The 16,212-nt window shown below is 38.0% G+C and overlaps 1 protein-coding gene across 3 annotated transcripts in view; it reads left to right on the plus strand.

Annotated features, from left to right (window-relative positions):
- The window catches only part of CACUL1 (CDK2 associated cullin domain 1), a 55,418-nt gene that overhangs the window by 15,432 nt on the left and 23,774 nt on the right, over positions 1-16,212 (plus strand). The window contains exons 4-6 of one of the 3 annotated variants that reach the window (XM_040605839.1): positions 6,595-6,690; positions 12,636-12,738; positions 15,153-15,233. In XM_040605839.1, coding sequence (XP_040461773.1) covers positions 6,595-6,690; positions 12,636-12,738; positions 15,153-15,233 — 280 coding nt within the window. The remainder of the gene's footprint in view (positions 1-6,594; positions 6,691-12,635; positions 12,739-15,152; positions 15,234-16,212) is intronic. The other 2 variants (XM_040605840.1, XM_040605841.1) reach the window with 2 other exon arrangements.

The raw sequence follows: 16,212 nt of genomic DNA on the forward strand, positions 1-16,212 counted from the left end.
TATTACCTTTAGGAAATGACTGAGAGCTGAAAAGCAGTTGTGTTATACCCTCTTTTAATTTAGAGAAAAGAGAAAAAAGGATCTATTGTTTTCTGTTTGTGTGTGTTTGGTGTTTCTTTTTTATTATGAACAATGTTTTGTTTTTTTTATAAAGAACATGACTGAACTGAGCAGCCACTGGTGTTGTAGATAATATGTATGACTGCTGGTGGTCACCAGGACCTGCAGATTTAGAGTCTTTGCTGTGCAGTGCCAGAAAGTTTTCTTGCCTTCTGTTAATCCTTACAGTTTCTCGAACCAGTCAGTACAGTGTATGAAAATACCTTCTCACTCATTGTTTCCTTGGAAGAATATGCATTGGAATCAGGTTACTGTAAAAGCTGTTCTGCTATTTTGAGGGCTGCCAGATCTCTGGGAACTGAGTGCCTTGTATCATGTCAGTTCTCTGTTGCCATCTGTTCTTAAAAATATGTTAGCAGTATCTGTTGTGGACAATTTGTTCTTTTCTTGCCTTTTCCTTTCTTTGTTTCTGTCTCACGTTTACCTTCTACTTGTCTTTTGGGATTATATGGAGTTTTGCCATCCAGCGGTGAAGAGCCTGTCGTTCCTGACCCAACTCTTTCTGAAACACTAATCTGATAAATACAGGTGCCTTACTCCAAACTTCAGAACCTCATCTGAACTTCATTATTTGTCTTTTAGAAACACTGTGTAACTTCCAGCTTTTCTCCTGATTGCAGGAGTAAAAGCATGAAGCCTAAGTGGCTTGTCATGTTTACCTTGTGGGCTTTGCATATGGTCAGGGTGGTAAAAAATGCATCCCAAGTAGTGCGGAGGGACTAGTAAAACTGACCTGATTGTGGGCAGAGTTACGTACTGGGTACCACCTCATAGCAGTTCTTGATATTTATACTTCAGGGTAATTTTACCCCAGATGGTTTTGCAGATATATTTTGCTTTCCTTCGAAGGTACACATGACCTTTATATAGTGCTGTATTGTAATTGAACAGTTATGCCAGTCTGTAAAACAGAGCTTTTGATGACATCATCTGTGGCTTGTTTTTGTGTAAACTTAGTAAGTTAGATTGCTAATGAAGTTATGAGTTTGACTTTAGTAATGTATTTATGAAGAAGCCCATTTTTATTACACTCTTTGTATGCGCATTGTCTGATTCACTAGCTAAATGAGAAATAGCGAGCCGCCTTCACGATTCATGTCTCATCACTTGTAGCATAGAAATAACACTCAAATTAGCTCTTGTTAATTTGAAATTAGTTGATTTGCTGGAATAATTTCCATAGTTGCAGTAGTTTCTCAAACACTTATGCAGAAAACGAATCCACTTCCTCTTGTGCCTGTAGAAAACCTCAGAAACAGAGGTGGAAAATGGAAATTGAGAACTTGCATTTCCTAACTCTTTTCTTACTAAACATGTTAAATCCCTAGTGTTTCTTAAAGTCCACTTGGGTTAACTGAATGATCTGTTAATATCAGCAGTCTGTTTTTTAAAGAGGAGACTCAGACTAGGCATTTATCAGGCCCGTAATACTTAAAAGGGGGAAAAAAAACCCAAACCAAAGAACACAACCACCAGACATCCAGTGCCACAGGCATTTATCTATCAGTTTTGCTAGGGGAACATTGCTTCACTGTGTGTGAAATAAGCCTTTACTGCTGTGAAACACACTGAATTGCATGAGAACAAGTGAATGATCAGTATTAGAACTGAGATGGCAGAAACCAGAAGTGTTAGAAATGTGTGCATCTTCATGTGTGGATGTCAAAAAGGTGGCTTTTGCTTTGAGGTAGAGGTCACCATGGTGCCAGAATTGCCATTAAAAATGGCATTGTCATGAGCAAGCTAACCTGAAAAAAGTATCCTTGTCTGCAACTTTTTGAAAAAGATTGTATTCCTGCAGTCATTTTGAGTTCCTTGCCACACTACACTGGGTGCTGCAGGCCCTTATACAATTATGGAAAGGTTTAAGTAAATATGGCACAAATGCATATGTATTTACTAGATGGAATTAGGAAGATTTGATGGTCCTTAGATAAAATGTCATCTTGTTTTACAGACATAAAGAATAGAAATGGAAACATGTCCTGTGTCTGCTACCCTGCTCTAAGACAATTAAATGAGGGTGCATAACGGTGATGTACAGCTTTGAACAGTTTTGAGTGCAGACTTGAATAGGAAGACACAGTCAGTCTTTGAATGAATTGTATTTTGGCTTGATGTCTGGTTTTTGTAAAAGGTTTTAATAGTACTCTTGTCTAGTGAGGTAGACCTGGGCATCACATATATTGTCTGCAAGGCAAAGTAAACAAATTACATTTTCTTGAAAAGAACAAAAACTGGTTTAAAAGATTCAGACCACTTGCATGAATAGCAGGTTAATTTGTATAGTCATAGCCATTCTCCCTTTTCACTTGGCAGGCGTGGGAGAGATGCTGCAGCATGTATGCTGGCATTTTGGCAGTGAGCATGTTCCCAGGAAAATGGAACTGCCCATTCAATGTAGGAATGTAAGCTTTACTGAATATATTGCTGATTGTGCCAGACGACTATTCAGAAACAGATTAACTTTGTGTTCCTCAAGCAAAGAGCTGTTGTCACTGTTTCTTTCTTGTGAGCCATTTCTGAATTGTCTTGAGCCAGCAGCATGCCTTCTGGTTTTGTTCCTATGTTTAGTTAAAGAACAATTTTCAAACTAAAAAAACCCACATCTTTTTCATGTGTACAGTTTCTTGCCCACAAATTCTTTGAAATGCCTAGATATTAGATTTCAAATAAGGGAAGGGTAATTGGGTCTGTAATAGCTTGCTTTGTTTGAAGATGTCTGTCTTATATGTCATCCTTTCTCAAATGTGTTTTCTTGTTACTTCTCATGTCTCTTGGTGCTGAGACACCCACTATGGTGTGTAAGGAGGTTAAATGATGTCTTTAACAGCAGCCATAGTATTTTATGCTAAGAAGTAGTTGGCTCAAAAGCAAGCCTGAAGACGTTGAACAAATGCAACTGCATCATGGCATCACGATTTGAGAAACCTGACCAAAACATCCAGTGCTACGGTGGACAGAAGCACTATATATAGTTGCTACTAGACAACTGTTCTTAACCCTGTGAGTGGTAGATGAGAGCAAATGGAGGAGAGGAGAGATGTCTCCCCATACAGAGTGTCTTAAGAAAACCCCCAAAACAACAAGCCCAGCGTGAATTGACAGTTTGATAGGATTCAGGATAGGGGAGTGAATGAATGAAGGAGCCTCTTCTTTCCTGGAAGACCTTAGGCTAGCAATATATTTTTGTTTCTTTGAATAGCTTCTGTATATCATCCCTCAGGTATGATAGGAGTGGATTTAAAGACTTAATATTTTTCGAGGGGTTGTAAGAAGTAAATGTCATGCTTAATTCCACTCCTCTTTCTGTAATTAAAGAAAGCTGAACATATGTGTTATCTTTTCTGGACCAGGACCAAGAGCGAAAAATGTCAGCCTAAGCAGTTTATTTTCTCTAAGATTTATTCAGTTATAGCTAATATATAAATGCAAGTTCTAATCTAATGATAGCCTCTTAATAGAAAAATCTTAGCAACATGTATTTATTCATTAATTTGGTGCTACACACTGCTTTTCAGTTTATAAACTTCATGTAGTTTATATAAAACTAGTCCCACTCCAGTTACTGTCTCATTAATGTGCAGGTAGAGATGTGGAGAAAGTTCCTATGCTTAAACAAGTCATTGACTTCAGTCTAGCAGTTTTGAGCAACCATACAGTAACACCATAATGAACAGAAGACAGATGGTTCTATTTTCCCCACACAGATTACGATAATTCATAGATGAGCTGTGAAAATACTATTATTGATTTCTCCTTGGCTTGGGTTTTTGTTGGTTTTTTTTTTTTTTTTTTAGTTTACAAGCAATAATTGAGGATAGTGTTTGATTGTGAAATGTGTGGGGGGGTTGATTTCGGGTTTGTTTTTTTTTTTTATTTGGAAACAAGCAGAATCAGGTAATATGTGCTTTCCTGTTAAGTGTCTTGACTGTTGAGGCTTGACATGAAACGCCGTGAGAATAAAACTGGAAGGTAACATCTCATGCAGATAAAGCAGGTAACACTATGATTTTGCATTCCAGGGGTTAAGACTAGGGCCTGATATTTGCCTGACACTCGTGGTTCCTTCCCCTGAAGCTGTCAGAACTGTTCTTAGCTTTTTTGTCTTTATCTATAGCAGTTGTTTTCCACTTGGTTGCAAAGTGCTGGTGGTTAACAACTTCCAGATATCCTTCTATTAAACAGCTCTTGAGGTTGTTGTTGGGAGATAGATGAGTGTGCAGTTGTTCTTCCCTCTTAAAACATCTCTCAATATGACTTAGGCTTTGTGAGGTGAGCTAGCAGTTACTTTCAGTGGAGGAAAAAGATAGCAGTCCTTAATATCCCCTGTGAACACTGGCAGACTGGCTGTACACTATTGCCTAGTGCCTGTTCATGGAATTAAATCACACACTGTCCAGACAACTGTCTCTGGGTTTTTGTTGTGGTGGTTTTTCTATTTGTGTTTTGTTTTTGGGGTTTTTTTTAATGAAAAGTGCAAATTGTCAGTGAGAGAAGAGTGGTGCCCTGTGTCAGGCTATGGGCTCCTTTTGTCTGACATGTTCTTTGAAGCAGAATTTTCCTTCTTCTTTAATCTTAGAAACTGTATACCAAGTGTTTTCAAATCAAAGGGTATAACCATATTTAAAGTTGAGGTTGAAAATGAGTGAAGCAGGAATACACACTGCTTAGAAATGCAGATTTCATTGCATCTTATTTGCAAAAATTTATATGTGTAACTATATATGAAAGGGAGTCCTTTGAGTTCATAGCCACTTTTATACATTGTTGGCATTTTGAACTAAAATTTGTTTGGCCACCCCTGAGAACTGCATCTGCAATAAGATTAAAAACTTAAGATCAAAATGAGGAATAACCATATATAACATTTGGCAGCCACATATGGAATAACAGTCTTTATTCCTTTGCCAGTTTTGCTTTCCTTTTTTGAAATGTCTGCTCTGTATCGGTGTTTGCTGTGAAAATTATCCACATGTTCATTAAGCATATTAAGGAGGGAAGCAAAAGAAGCTAGTTTAAAGAAAAAAAAAACCAACCTTCTATAAATTTAGAATATTAGTAGAGCAAGAAGTCAACATAAATTTTAACTGTTCTCTTAGGGCCCCTGGTGAATGTCCCTACAAAGGCTGAAAAATCTGCTTTGTAGAGATAAGAGCTTTACGTTCCAGTAAGGTGGTTGAGGTGCAGCTAGCTTTGAGCATTTCTCATGCCACACACGCTCTGGCTTTAGAAAAATCTTTGAGCTCTTTTTCTTGCAGGGTCCCAGTCGCTGCTGCATTCTCCATCTTCTTTTGGCTTGGTGCAGTCAGAGAGGAAAATAGTGCAAGGGAAGAGGAGTTTTGCATCTTGTTAGCAAGCAACACTTGTCCTTGGGTGTGTGCAGGTGTGCACATGTATATGAACAGTAGAAACTCAGTCAGCTACTCGCCTCCCTCTGAAGAGACCATGGTTAGGGAAAGCAGGAGTTGGACCAGAGCCAGAGCACATGGGTAAGCTGGGATGGAGGTGGGATGGTGAAGGAGTATGTTACCCCAGCTACACTTCCATCCCTGGGCGTGTAAGTGCACTCCTGAATGCCTTAATGCAGCTCCCCTGCATCCCTCCAAATAAATATTTATAAAAGAAACAGTGGTTAGTGCTTCCTGTTTTTCTGGTCACTTTCTAAATTTAACTTAGCTTGCTGCAGAGCAGATCTTTTTAGCTTCCTTATTTCCTTCTCTGGGAAAGTTGGTATTGTACACAGAACACAGAAGCGCTGTCACTGTGGGCTCTGCAGGGTCCATCATAAAGCAAGCTGGCACACTCAGGTTTTGTGTAGGGGCTACAGGGTAATGCTGTGTGTCAGAGCACTGCCGTAGATTTTTGTGGGCCTGATCTGGAGTGCAGGACACCAGATGTGGGGCACTATCTGCAAACACTGCTTCACAGTCCCTCCAACTCAACACCCTGAATACTTGCCTTGCCTTAGGTCACCCAGCAAAAATTTTAAAATGTTTTCTGTGATGGAGAGCATTCCCTGGAGCTGGAGAATGTGCCACTTGCTAGCTCCTGCAAAGCAGCAGCTTAATGCCACCCTGCTGCCTTGGAGTAAAACCCTGCAGGGGGGTCAGAGCACACATTGCAGCACTTGTTGGAATTTGGTTACGGATTCTAGGTGTAGATAATTCTTCAAAAACAAAGGTTTGGTCTTTAATATGTGTTTTTATTTGCATATGCTAAATGCTCGTTTGTTACAGTCATACTGTATTTCTTATTGAATGGGCATTGACATGGTTCTAGGCAAAAACCAGTTATTGAAGAAAAACTGTTTTTGCTGGAGGGACTTATAGCAGAAACTCTGGAATGGTGTGTGGCTTGCTTTGTGTTTCAAATACTTGGTAGTTTTTTGAGTTTGCTATGAAAGCATAGCCCATACTGTTCCAGATCTTTCTCTTGTTCAAATTACAACCTGACTTTTACGGTTTCTTGCAGGCCAGCCCTCCAGATCTCTATATTGAAAGATTTAACATAGCCCTTGGACAGTATATGGGAGCATTGCAGAGCATTGTGCCTCTTTTCATATATATGGTAAGTTTTAGAAAATTCTTTTCAAATAATGTCCATACACAAGATTCTGACTGAAAGTGAAAAGAATAAAACGCTGCTGTAATCATTTTTAATTTGTGGAACTTATGAGTCATGCTTTGCTTTGCTACCTGCATAACAGTACTAATCAAGTAGTGTGGGGAGAGGGAGAGGAAGCTGTGCTTTTAAATGTAGAATTTTGCAGTTGGTTTCTGCCCTGACATTTCTTTCCTGGCAATGGGGGGGGAATGTTTTTTGTTTTGATTGGAAAAAAGCTGTCCCAAATAGGTTATTATTTATATCTTTTTTGAACGGTGATAATTATTGGCTTGTTATATGTTGACTTGGCAGTTTGGGCAGGTTGCAAAGATGATTGTTTCTTGCTTTTAAATTGCACAGATTCAGACAAGACAAAGAAATGTCTCTTGGAAATGTCTGTGTCACTTGACTAAGCAATTTAGAGCATTGACTGGATGAAGACAAACGTGTTCATAGCACTGTCAGGCATACTTGCAGAGTTTCCAAAACTATTGGCTATAAGCATATATCATGCTGATTTTGTAATTTATGAAGTGTTCTGTACCTCTGAAGAAATGAAAAATTTTTGTCAAAATGTCAAGACTTTTGTTGGGTGTTTGTTGGTTTTTTTTATGGTAATGAATAACTTAAGCTTGAATTTATCCTTCTCCCAGAAACCATCCTTGCGTTGGCATCACTTAGAAATAAAACCCAAAGTGTCTATTTGTTGGGCAAGAAACGTTTTTATTTTTTTCAAGAAAAAAGTATTAAACTGATTTAGAGTGAATAAATCTCGACCTCTTCAAATATTCTCAGTGGTAGCTTCCCAGAGCTTGGGAAGCAGTATCTTTTAGAAGGGTCTCCTACGTTTCAGAGAATGTGTCTGAAACAGAGTAACTTGCCACAGTCTTTCAGCATAGAGTTACCACACAGATTTGTTGCATTAAAGGACTAATTTTCTTCTTGAACTGGGTGTCTTCTAATCTGCTCTTTTGTCTAGTTAATACAGAGTGAAGTTCAGTTGCTATAGCTTCACTTAATAGCTGAAGGATGTGTTCCCAGTGATGATTTCATTTTATTATTTATTTATCACCTGTTCCTGTTGTGAAGTGCTGGGGAAAAACTAGGAAGGGAGTTTTTCCACCTATTGCATTCAGATATTTTTAATGTTAGCCATTTTTTTCACCTATGTGTGCTGAACTTGTTTATTGCAGACAGGTGTTTAAGCAGTCTCATAGTTTAATAGCCATTTACAAACGGAGATAAGCTGGTCAGGTGTGTACTTATTGAATGCTCATTTATGCTCAGTTCTGTCACTGAGGTTCTTCCATCACAGAAGTCAAAATCTGTCCTTAACAATTAAGACTGTAGTAACTAAGATTGAAAAAATGTTCATGAAGAGCATATAGACAGACAGGTTTAATCATTATAGGCCTTGTCTATATGACCAGACAAGGTATAATTAATTGCCAAATAGATTTTGATAGCTTGTGTTGTACGCAGTTGCGATGCGGTGTTTGTATTTTCAGAGGAGGAGTGCTGTGTATCCTGTGGTTTCTTATTTAGAATTTGAGTCTGATATCTGAACATATTAAAAACGGTTAATGAGTAATAAACCTGTAAAATGAGTAGTTAGTAATTTTGTTATATTTGAGAACAAAGAGAAGTCAAAGTACTCTTGTAGTTTTAAAGGAGAAGCTTCTTTAAAGCATGACTAGTGATTTCTTCAGACAGTAAAACTCTGTTCCTGCAAACACTTTCTCATTTAAATGACAACTCAAGTTAGACCTGAGAGTTACAGAATCACAGAATGGCTTGGGTTGGAAGGGACCTTTAAAGGACATCCAGTCCAACCCCCCTGCAGTGTGCAGGGACATCTTCAACCAGATCAGGTTGCTTGAAGCCCCATCCAGCCTGACCCTGAATGTGTCCAGGGATGGGGCATCTACTGCCTCTGGGCAACCTGTGCGTGTATCACCACCCTCATCGTGAAAAATTTCTTCCTTATATCTAGTCTGAATCTACCTTTTCTTAGTTTAAAACCATTACCCCTTGTCTTATTGCTACAAGCCCTGCTAAAAAGTCTGCCCCCATCTTTATTATAAGCCTGCTTTTGTGTAGAGTTTAGTGACCTAGGTGTTAGCGTTGCGTTTGGCAGCAAGAGGAGCTGATTTGGCTCAGCTATATAGCTGGCTTTGAAGACTAATGTCAAATTAAGTCTCATACTTTTTCTCTGAAATAATTTATTAACCAGTGCTGTGCGTAACGTGGAAAATATCTCTAGAGAAGTCAGAATGAAAAATGTTTGCCTCATTTTTCTCTGTATGCATTTGCAAGTACTTTTATGTACAGCTACTCCTGCAATTTTACATTGTAGGTTCTAATCAAGTTTTCTCTCATGCAGCAGCAGTGGCTTCCTTTATTTAGACAAGAAAATACAATTAAAAAACAATTGCAAGAAGTGAAAGCCTAATTACAGTATAAATTAAAGTTTTGCAGTTACTTTAATACATACTTTCAGTGTATTTTTAAGTGAAGAGGACTAAGTTGTTGAGCTCTGCCTTTTTAGCAGAGGTGGCAGGGCTTTCCTTTTTTGGTAGTGATGTGATTGCTTTGGGCAGTTGAGTTGCAGTGATAAACTTTGTTCTGAAAGGGTAATTGTATCACTGCTTAGGAAAACTTTTAATATACATTTAAATACTATTTTTTTTTTTTAATTCTGTGATGCTGAGGAAAAGCTCAAGGTTGTTTGTGTGTTTGGTTTTTTTTTTTTGTTTTTTTTTTTTTTACAACTGGAATCTTGGGTTTTGGCCTTTGGTGGCAGGAAAAGGTACAGTATTTTTGCCTTGGGCTTAGTCCTGTGTGTTTTGATATCAACAGCAACACTTTTTGTTTTTTCTGATAGATACCAAATAATGTTCTTGTATGTGAATGGTGGCAATACAGGAAAGATGTTTTCTTAACTTGCTTGTGTATGATGACCAAGGTTTGTTTCAGAGCTTATCCTGAGTGATGGTTGAGAGGGCTGACTTTGCAATCAGGGGAGTTTTTCCTTTTTTGTTAGGAGCATTAGTGGTTTTCTTTATCACATGATGATGGATTTTTTCAGTCTTATGCTGCTACAGTGGACTTCTCAAGAAAGCATGGAGACCCAAAATGCTTTTATCCCTCCAAAGTTCTGTGCGTTTGAACTCCTTCAAAAGTTCTGGGAAGATAAAGCAAATTAAACTAGAAGTCAGCTTAGCACATAGTGTTTCATTCCTAAGCATAATTCCTAATGAATAACTTTGCTTTATAATCTAAGTGAGGCTATTCTGGATGCTTACAGGTTGTACATATCACAGTATGCTGCACATATGAATGATTAAAACTCATATTGCCTCTAAAATATTACTGTTCCTACTAGGTGGTATTGCACTTTGTTGCTTATTGAGGGCATTTTGTGTGTGTCTGTATACATAAGTGTGTGTGTGTATATATGTGTATATATATAGTTATATGTGGATGAGATGATAAGCACTCATACACTGTTTTTTCTGTTTCTAGTATTTATTGATCTCCTCTTAATGGTATTAACACAAATACGTCTCTTAACGTTTGCCAGATTGCTTTACTGATACAGTGTTTTGTAGAAGAAATGCTTATATCATATCTGACTTTCTCAGTTATTTATATCTGCTTATCTTTTTACCTGTTATTTAGACCTTTAGGTGACTTGACACACTTCTCAATAAATACTGGTACAGCCTAGGTAGTGACATCTTATACAGAAAATCTTCCTGGTTTTCCACTAACAAGAATGAGAAAGGTGATAGTTATTCTGCTACCTCCTTTCAGCACTGTGGACTGGAAATGAAGTACTTGGTTAGATCATTTTTCATTGTCTATTTAAATTCATGCAAGTGTAACATCTTTTTCAAAAGGTGTTTCCAAGTGAGCAGATGTGAAAGTATTTTACAGTTGTTCTATGTGAAAGCGTTGTGTTGTAACTCTTCTGCTTGAAACTGCTGTTGGGTTTTTTTTGTTGTTTTTCTTGCTATGAAACTTAAGGTATAAGCTTTCCAACCCTTCGACAAAAGGAAGCATCACAGTTTGTAGATTGCCAACTGCTTTTAATGCAAGAAGCTTTTGAGACTGGGAAAGGAACAGAGTAAGTTATTTCCTTAGCTGGGTGCATCTCATCTGTCAACTCATAAGGATCAGCAGAATCGGTAGTTTGATATTGTCAGGTTTGACTCAGGTCGGTAGGCTTGTGCTGTGATGTTCTGGTCTCTCCAGTGTGTCGCACCAGTGGCTATGTGGTAGAATGTGGTGAGGAAGCTCAACGTGGAAGTGGTTCAGGAAGTTAGGTCAGATGAAAGAGGTAGTGTGGTGTGTTGCTCAACACTTCCTAGGAGATGTGTATCTTCAGTTGCTGTTTCTGTTGCAATTGAGATTCAGCATTGATCAGAAATATTACAAGTGAAGTTAGTCTGTTTCTTATGAGACAGGTTATTATGTCTATGGAGCCTTTCCCTCAGTCTCTTCAAAGAACAGGCCTAGGTGAGGGGGAAGCAACTGAGTAACAGCCCTTTATAAAACCTCTGCAGGTAGGATAGCTTCAGGGAGGGAACCAGCAGTAGGAAGTTATTCAATTTTTAAAAAATATCTTTTTGAGATTGTTGTCTATCACTGCAACAAATCTAAACTTCAGTAGGGGCATGTATTCAGCCCTCAAATTGCCTTCATTTGTGATTAATAGTAAATAACTGCTTGCCTTGAAAATTCAAGTGGTTTCTGCATGGACGGTTTATTATGGTATGTGTAGTTTTGGTAATGGCCAAGAGAATGGGTTTCACACAAAAAATGTAAAGATAGCTCTAATAGTGTTCTAAGGGTTTGTTCCAATTATATTAAATGCTTTAGTGAATAGAAGAACTTGATTTAGTGTGTGGAAAAACCTTTCTCCCTTAAGATATCCATTCCTCTAGTAAATCTTCTAGATAAGTGTTCCAGGTCTTTATTTCTTGATTAAGTTTATTCTCTATTACAGTATCTGCAATTTCTGGTTACCTCTTCTACACAAGTTGTCCAGATGAATTTAGTTGTTCTACTTGCATGTTAGTGCTGTAAAATGATAAGAGATTTATTTTGAAAGAATTATTTTTTTCCAGCTTTTAAAGCTCACCTATGAATAAAATGCAGAGAAGAAATCTTGCTACTAATTGCAGGCTGGAAACTGAGAAATAACACCAAGTAGTACATTGGGTATAGAGGCCCTCAAGGAACTCATGAATAGAATTTCCTTTAAGGGCTGAAGAGGTGAATTTATTATTAATGCTGAGTGGGTCAAGATAATTGAATCCTGCAGATCTTAATATAGTTCAGTTTTCTGTAGATTTATATATGTCACTTCCATAGTTCATTAGTTCTGAGTAGTTACCCTCTTGAGATTGTCCATGATGAACCACAGAAGTGTATAGTTGTACTGATGATTTGTTTTTATTTTAATGGCTTAATCACTTTTAGACATTAGTAAAAATGTTTTCTTTTGTTGCAAACATGATGTCCAGCCCTACTTTGGTGTTAGAGCATTTATTTGGTGTTAGTTCTAAAATGAAGTGTTGTTTCTACAAACTCACCAGTCTGGATTGATATGGAGATGTATCTGTAGATATAAAGTAAAAAAAAAACAAAACACCCAACCAAACACCTATATGTAAGTGGGTTTGTTACCAGTAGTACCACATGTGTTCTTAATTTTAAATACATGGTTTTTTATTGTACAGGAATGTTCTATTTAGTATAAATGTAGTCACCAAGGAGGCACTTTTAAAGTTCTAGAATATTTGACCTGTAAATTTTGAACTATTTTTATTCAGGAAAAAAGTAAGTTTGCTTTATTTGCTATTACAAAAAACAAACTTGAAACCTTCTGTCTTATTTTCCAGAATAAATTTTACATAGAAACCAAGCTTAACAGAGACTTAAAAGATGACCTTATAAAGCTGTTTACGGAACATGTTGCAGAAAAGCACATTTACAACCTAATGCGTAAGTAAACTTGTCAATTTTTTCTTATAATGGGAGTCTGGAAAGCTACAGTGCTTTCAGATATTGCAGAAATCCACAGCAAATAGGGAGAAAATGGCAAAAGATTAGTGAAGTTAAATACAAATTCTTTTTAAGACTTCCACATGCAGAAATGTGGCATGCTTCAGTTTTTGGTTTGTTTTTTTTTTTTTAAATATGACTTTGTATGAAGTTATGTTTTTCTTGAGCAGCTGGGGGTACCAATATGTATTTTTCTCTTAGGACTTGTGATTATGACATAGTGAATGTTTCATTGTCCTGTTGCTTATGCTGTTATTCAATTTCATTATCAAAATACTGACAGGTGTCATTAATAATGCAGTGTGGTCAAAGAATTATGATACCACTGGGGATACTGTCATGATGTACTGGGATAATCCCTGCTAGTTAGGGAACTGCATAATGCTGACAACAATTTCTCTGTTAAGCTAATGGGTTAATGCAAATAGAATATGTGTTAAGTGATACACTTCCCATTAAGTGCTCCTGGAGTAACTCCTGTGGTGAATCTGAGTCTGCCTGCAACCTGCCACCATCTGTGTGTGTTTGTGTGAGCATAGGGACCTCGGTACTGACCTAGTTAGCCCCTCCAGAGGGCAGTTAGCAAAGGCAGAGGTAATCAGACTTGGAGTTCAAATTGGAAGAGTTTGCAGAGCGGTGAGCAGTTGACCAGTGTGCTGGAAGAATTGCAATTGTAGGTGCTTTGTGCAACTGGATGGTTCCTGTGCCCTGTGTTGAGTTCAGTGCCCAGCCAGGTGTCCTCCTTTCTGTAACTCAGCCCTACTGCAGTGTCTCTGTCTTCATCTAGCTGCTCCCCTCCTCTTTTCTCTGAAGCAGTTGGCATCTGTATGCTAAGTGGAGGCCATATGATGGGCTACTAGAGTCAAGCGTATTTCTCCTTTTGTATTTACTTGGGTAGCAATGCCCTCCTCTCTCCAATGAAGGGCTGAGGGAAAGGAGCTTTGCTGTGGTTTTAGGGTCGCTGTGAGTTGGCATCCTGGGAGAGGGGTGGGTGAAAAAGGTGACTACCCACACATCAGGGAGCCTGGTACCCTACAACAGTGGGAGATCATCATCTCTGATGCCGTCTTGCTCTTGCCACCTGGAAAAGTCTCCCGAAGAAGAGCTTTTAGCTGTGTAGCAGATCAGATTACCTTGGGAATAGCAGGACGATGAGGAATGTCCTCCCATAGACCTGATGTTTTATTTTGTGCCAAAGAGGTTTAATGGTATCATGAAACCTAGTAGGAAGATTATTGTGACAGGACCATGGTAAATTCTGCTTATATTGCTTTAAAATTTAATACATTTTAATGTATGCATATGTATACATTTTGCAGGTAATGAAAACATTATTATGATTTTTTTTTAATAACAAAGCAAAGGTAACAGGACAAATCTTTAGAACAATGTCAGGTGTATGTTGCTATGTAATTAGTTTTCTGTGGATGATAATATGAGAATCAAATAGAAATTGCAGATGAACTATTGAAAGCAAAAGACCTGTGGTTGTGTGTGTGTGAAATCTGAAATACTTCTCCTCAGCTCTGTATTAGTTGCAGAAGTAAAATCAAAACAAAACATTGAAAAATGAAAGTAAGCTGTCACCAGCTGTGTTGCTGTATATGGGGTCTGTTGTTTAGAGCAACTTCAGTCTTACCGTCAGCTTGTTTAACCTAAGTTATTTAGTCTTTATCGTACTTGTAAGTAAAGTGATATATACTGACATGTATAAACTCAGAACTGTGATCTGACTTGGTTAAATCTTGGGTAATAAGATCTTTACATTGAGTAAAAATATACCTAAATAAAATTCTAAACTTGCTAATGGACTCCTGGGAAATAATTAAAGACACACAGCACATGATACAGTGCTCTGGAGGTGCTGAAAAAGTTCTAGTATTATTTTCTGCCACTCTCAGCTGTTCTTTTGTGGTCTGAATTTCAGCAAACTAGAAAGAACCTTGCCTTCAGTTTTGGAAGTGTAAGGGCCCTATGAAAATAGGGTCAGTCAGTGTTTGTTAATTACTTCCTTATGTTATTGTCAGTGTGTGGTGCTGTTTCCTGATACTTGATATAGATTTGGTTCAACAAAAGGGTTCTTGTATGAAAAAAACAAGGTTTTGAGTGGGTAATCTTACAAAATTAAATGAAATTATGATCTCTGTAGAGAAATGAAATCCTGGGGCTATTTTTTAGGGATGCTGCAGCTGCTGCTTCAGTGAGAAGAAGCATGCCTTTCCTCTATTTTTAAAAAACAGAGTAAAATGGTTTAATCAGTTTGTGATCTAGGCACAGGGGACAAGAATAACATCTGCTCTTGCTCTTGAAATTTTGTTGCTATGTTTTTGGTACAAAGGAGTTTTTGTTTGTAGCTTCTTGTCATTCTATCAGAGCCTGGAAGCTGGCATTGCTGTTTGAAGCTGTGTTCAGGAAGGACTGTAAGTACATTTCAGGTCAGTTTCATTTAAGAAAAAGTTCCTGCTCCTCTTCAAAAGATGGGGGGGGGGGGGGGGGGGGGGGGGGGGGAAGACAGAAAAGCAGTGCAGCACAGATCTCTAAGTGTTTGATCTTGCTCAAATTCCCAGTGGTTGGGTCAGTCCTAGTCCTTGTGCTGTGTGGTTGAAGGCAGGAAGATGCAGAATGAACTTGTGGTACAATGGTCTCTGTGGTGGGAGCACTTATCTGAGCACTTAGTTACAGAATATAGAGTGATTAAGGTGTGAATTCATTATTTACAGAAGTATTGCCTATGTGACCTTTACTTGGACAAATTTTGCCTGCCCAAGCACTGATCTGGTTCCTTTTTTTGTGTAGAGGAAATGTGTTGGTATTTTTTTAAAAGCGCGTTACTATCTAGAGTACTTCTGAGCAGTTAAATACATGAAAAATAATATAATACACAGATACATGAACACAGTTGTGTTTTGTGAAACACTTTTACACTCACACATATTTATCAAGTCAATGCTCTTCAAATTAAAGTGGATGCATTTGAATTAAGTGAATATAACCTTATTATTCTCCTTACAAAGCCAAAGCTGGCTATTGCTGATAAGACTGCTTTATTAAATGGCTTGGGAGAAGTTGCTATGTGCAGAGCTACTTAACTGAGTGTAACAAGGAAAGATACAGCATCTTAATTTACAAGAAGTTTTAGAAACAGGGTGGGAGGCGGGAGGGGGATGCAGATGATATCCCCTTGCCACTAGAGAAGGGGTGGCAAAGAATGTTGTCTTTGTTCCTCCTAAAGTCCTGCATGAGTTGACTTGTAAGTAGAAAAAATCAGAAACACATGGGTTTTCTCCTTGTGCAGCCATTGTCTTCCCTGGTAGATGAGACCTGATCTCAGTGCTCTGGAAACTTCCTGCCTGTTTGTTCTTCTGTCTAGAAGAATGACAATTTATTGCAAACTTTTAACTGTCTTCAGTGGTG

The sequence above is a fragment of the Falco naumanni genome, chromosome 9, assembly GCF_017639655.2.
Source record: "Falco naumanni isolate bFalNau1 chromosome 9, bFalNau1.pat, whole genome shotgun sequence".
Lineage (NCBI taxonomy): Eukaryota > Metazoa > Chordata > Aves > Falconiformes > Falconidae > Falco > Falco naumanni.